The sequence below is a fragment of the Dendrobates tinctorius genome, unplaced genomic scaffold, assembly GCF_039654945.1.
Source record: "Dendrobates tinctorius isolate UK_male_01 unplaced genomic scaffold, ASM3965494v1 ptg000213l, whole genome shotgun sequence".
In the NCBI taxonomy this organism is placed as follows: domain Eukaryota; kingdom Metazoa; phylum Chordata; class Amphibia; order Anura; family Dendrobatidae; genus Dendrobates; species Dendrobates tinctorius.
This window is the reverse complement of record NW_027361880.1, coordinates 1,675,796-1,680,541: the sequence shown is the minus strand read 5'-3', so window position 1 is coordinate 1,680,541 and position 4,746 is coordinate 1,675,796. Positions and strand designations below refer to the sequence as shown.

General features: G+C 38.5%; 1 protein-coding gene across 1 annotated transcript; it reads left to right on the top strand.

The window, feature by feature from the left end:
* The first annotated feature begins 3,229 nt into the window (after positions 1–3,229).
* LOC141058574 (olfactory receptor 5V1-like) lies at positions 3,230–4,150 on the top strand. The gene has a single exon (XM_073554736.1). It carries the CDS (start codon positions 3,230–3,232, stop codon positions 4,148–4,150), a length of 921 nt encoding a protein of 306 aa, XP_073410837.1.
* Positions 4,151–4,746: the final 596 nt, after the last annotated feature.

Genomic DNA, 4,746 nt, shown 5'->3' with positions numbered 1-4,746 from the left:
TAGGTGGCACACTTGGGTACTACCCTTGTCTGGGTGAGCGCTATACAGGTAACAACATGGAACAATAGGTTAACAGTTTACCCTATGGACTTTTCACTCCTGCCTTTATCTGTCTTTTTTGGTATGGTCTGCACAATCAATCTACATTACCAGACATAGATGAAAGACAGACTGAAAAATTATGGACGCAAATATTATTACTGAAGAAGCCAGTAGGACAATAAGCAAGAGGCATATGAGACACCCACAGCCACGATTAACAGAGACACTAAACATCATCAGAGGTCCGTGGCAGCTGTGTATGAGGAAGGAGCTGCTTTGGCTAAGGAGACTGACAATAAATATGAACACAATTGCCTGAGCAAAAAGGAAAAAACATGAAAGAGACATACTCAAAAACTAATCTACAAACCAACATATGAAAACGAGTGCACACATGGGTCTCATAAAATCTAACAATTTATTAAATATAAATATCTTAAATAAAAGATTTTTTTTTATTTCAAAAAGACAAACACATAACTGTTAGAGCTGCGGAACGCTCCAAATAATATAAGGATAATAATAAGGTGCTTTTGCAGCCCGGGATCCACCGTGCAGAGATGTAAACTGCAGCCTAGTAATAGCGGACGTGATATAATAGATGAACACACGCGGGTTAACGTCACTTGGTGTGCACAGAAGCGGACTCTGTTGCTTCACAGAATCTCCTCAATGTGGAATATAAACGCCGTAGCCTGTTACGCCCACAGACCTCGGCAAGGTGAGCGCTAGTGTGCAGTCACAGGACTCTGCCCCAAAGACACAGGGTTAGAGTCCCTCTAGAACCACTAGCGCTCAGCGCCGCAACTGAGGAGCCGGGGAGAGACTACGCTAATGGATTTAGCGCACTACTTGTGTGTAGCACCGCTCTGGTGGACACCACTACCCACCCTAACTAGGGCTTGGAAAATGCACAAACTGCATACAGCACCGCAACTGGCAGTCGCTGCTAATGACGCTGTGCTAGATGGCACAGTCTGGTGCTAGTTAGCTCAAACACACTAACACATGCACAACCAGAGGGTAGGGGATCATAATGAGTTAGTCACCAGATACGTACATACATCCATGCACACATGAGTAGAGCTTTATACTAGCGCATGGCCGGGTGGCTATGCAAACCTTTTATAGTTGCAGCCTTCCGGGAACTTCCCAGTGGTCCAATTGGAGCAGCAACAGTACCTGAGCATGTGACCTCCAGCCTCCAATGAGAGGTCATCCCATGGGCATGCTCAATAGGCTGAAGGAAGGACTTAGTCCAAAGAGCTGCTCGCTGCTGGCTAGTGCGGATTGCTATAGCTGAACCAGATGTGGCAACAGCAACCAAACCGACAGCACTATCCTGAGCAAGACGCCAGGATCAACATCTCTGCTGAGCCTGCGGTTGAGACTGGATGAGAGACCACAGAAGGCAAGGCTCGGGATGCCTCCTGTGCGGTGGAAGAAACCCAATGCCTAACACATAAAAAAACAGAATGTTTCTCACAGTGGTACCAGTTACATGTACAAAGTAAGAAATATTGAGATGCAAGACTCATGCGAGTTTCTCGCAAGAGTGACCCCCGCCATAGGCAGACAATTTGGCCTTGACTCATAAATGTTCCCTTGGTAAAGTGTGAACTACTCTGATGTCCCTGCTAGTTTCCAGTGTTACAGCAATGACATGCCTGTCTATCCATGTGATCTTTACAGTCAATCACTGGCCTTAGCAGTGGACGGCAAAACACTAATTGGCAGAGACAGTCACTTGAGTAGACGAGAACATCAATGTTGCGACACCGTAAATAAAGATTGATAGAGAACATTAATGCAGCAGGATGAGTAATGTTTCTTTTGTCATTTTATGGAATTTTCCTTTATAGAGCCAAATTTTCCAATCTGGAAAACACTGTTTTAACCTGTTCACTACTAACGGAACTTAGTTTAGAAGTTTACTGCATGCTGAATAATTACAGAGCTGAATAAATTAGAGCAAAAAAGCATCCTGTAAGCATCTGTAATCTCACTCCTTGTGTAGCAGCCGCCGTTTTCTCATTTGAAAATGTCAATTTAGAAGTTTTGGATCGGAGTATCAGAAAAATAAAGTTGTGACCAATATAAAGTTATTATATGGTCAGAATTTTGTACCCTTTTATACTGGAAAAAATAAAACAAAACCAAAGAAGTTCAAGAATAGCAATACAATATGAATTCCCTAGGTGCAAAATCCTAGTGGCATCATCATTCTACTCCTGATCAAGCATACTATTATGAAATGAATTCCCAAGGTACAAAATCTCTGTGGCATCATTACACTCCTGACCTATCCCTCTGAGCAGAATGAATAGTAATATAAGTGATCAGCATATATATTTCTCCCTAATGCCTATGTTCTGTTGTTGCGGAATATCTGGCGTAACAAATTAAAAACAGCTCATATAGATTTCAGTTTTCTTTATGTGCTAAAGTTTCATTTAGAAAGTTATTTTTTCAGGCATGGGCTGAATTTATATATATATATTTTTTACCTTTCAGCTCAGAATGCTCTCTATATAAATTAGAATATTATTTTCTTAAAACTGTATAAATGTAGTGTTCATATTTAAGTAAATTGTGTGTCATAACAGCCTCACATTGTTATGACCCACTGCTTCCTGATGATGATACGTGCTTTCTTTATAAGAGAATGAACACTTTTTCTATATCAAGACTTGTTTCACGCATGGCATTTTGGAGAAAAAATGATTATTCTATGGCATTTCTCTGTTAGCGTCAAAGTATCATTGCATTTTTTTCTACAATGAAAAGTGAATATAATGAAGTAGACCAGTAAAAGAAAAGGCAAAAACTTCAAGACTCTGAAGAACAATAATTGCAGAGTAAGTAAATGTTTAACATATTATTTTACAATTATTGAACCCCTTGAATTGCATGTAGATCGGTGGGATACCAAATCCTGAGACCCCCACTGAGGAGACAAGAGCACAAAACCCCAGCCTGAGCGAGCACAAGTGGTGGAGTAGAAAGTCATAGGCTTTTCATTGCTTTAGTACTTTGATTTGTGACATTGGCTTTAAGATGTTGCTTACAATTGCTTGCTTTTTTTTTTACTTTCAATTGATTAGTTTATTTATTCTGCCTACAGTTTGTCCATTAATTTTTAATTTTATTGTGTCTCAGGTCCAATAAAAACTAATTGCCGATTATCATGAATCACACTTTTATCCAAGACTTCTTCATTCTGGCACTAACAGATCACCCTAAGCTAAAAATCGTTCTTTTCTGTACCATCCTTATGATATATTTACTGGCATTAGGAGGTAATGTTCTTATTATATTGATATCACATTTGGATCCAAACCTACATATGCCGATGTACTTCTTTTTGGGAAATTTATCTTTCTTGGACATTTGCTATACTTCAACGACTATGCCAAAAATGCTGCAATTGCTCTTAGCAAAGCAAAAGTTGATCTCGTTTTCAGGCTGTGTGGTCCAAATGTATATATTTATTGCCCTTGTAGGCACTGAGTGCGTTCTACTTGCTGTAATGTCCTATGACCGTTTTCTTGCTGTGTGCAACCCTCTTAGGTATTCTTCTATCATGAACGCTAAGATTTGTCCATTACTTGCAAGTTTATCTTGGCTTTCTGGACTTGTAAATTCTATAGTCCACACTTTCTTTTCTTTTCGCCTTAATTTCTGTGATTCCAATACAATCAATTACTTTTATTGTGACATACCTCCAATCCTTTCTATTTCATGTGACGATATATCAACCAATCAAACGCTATTGTTGTCTATTGGGATTTTCATTGGCTGGACGCCATTCATATGCATCATTGTTTCTTATATATACATTATTGTAACAATTTTAAAAATGAAGTCCACTGAAGGAAGGCAAAAGGCATTTTCCACTTGTAGCTCCCACCTAACAGTTGTCATTTTATACTTTGGCAGTGTGCTTTTTAGCTATGTGAGGCCAACGTCCTCTTACTCAATGGCAAAAGATAGACTTATTTCTGTTCTCTATAGTGTTGTATGTCCAATGTTGAATCCTGTGATCTATACATTGAAGAATCAAGATGTTAAAAAAGCTTTAGATAGGCAATTAATTCACAGACATTAGCATGGTAAACCAAATGTTAAGCTGAGTAGTGTCTATGTACATAATAAACATGCCTGCATAGAATCTATGTATCATCCCATTACACTGACCATTAGACTCATGCAAATGATATTTTCTCTTGTATCGTGAATTGTATGGAATTACAGCAGTCTATGTCTACTGCATTAAACTTTTTTTCTGGGATTTTAATATTGATGACTTTTCCATGGCAGAAGTCATTACTAGAAATGAGTGAATCGATCCACACAGGATCGAGTTTGAGTAAAATTTCCTGAAAACCGCGGTTTCATGCAAATCCGAAAACTCTGCAATAAAATTCTCGGTTCACAATGATCCCTACATGACCAGGCTATTTTCTGTTTTTATCTCCCATTCTTCCAAGAGGTATAACTTTTTTATTTTTCCATCTACATAGCCTTATGAGAACTTGTTTTTTATGAGCCGAGTTGTAATTTAGAATGACACCATTCATTTTATCATGTGATGCACTGGAAAGTAGGAAAAAAATTCAAGTGCATTGAAATTGCAAAAAAAAGTGCAATCCCACAATTGATTTGTTTTTTTTTATTTTCCATGTTCACTATATGGTAAAACTC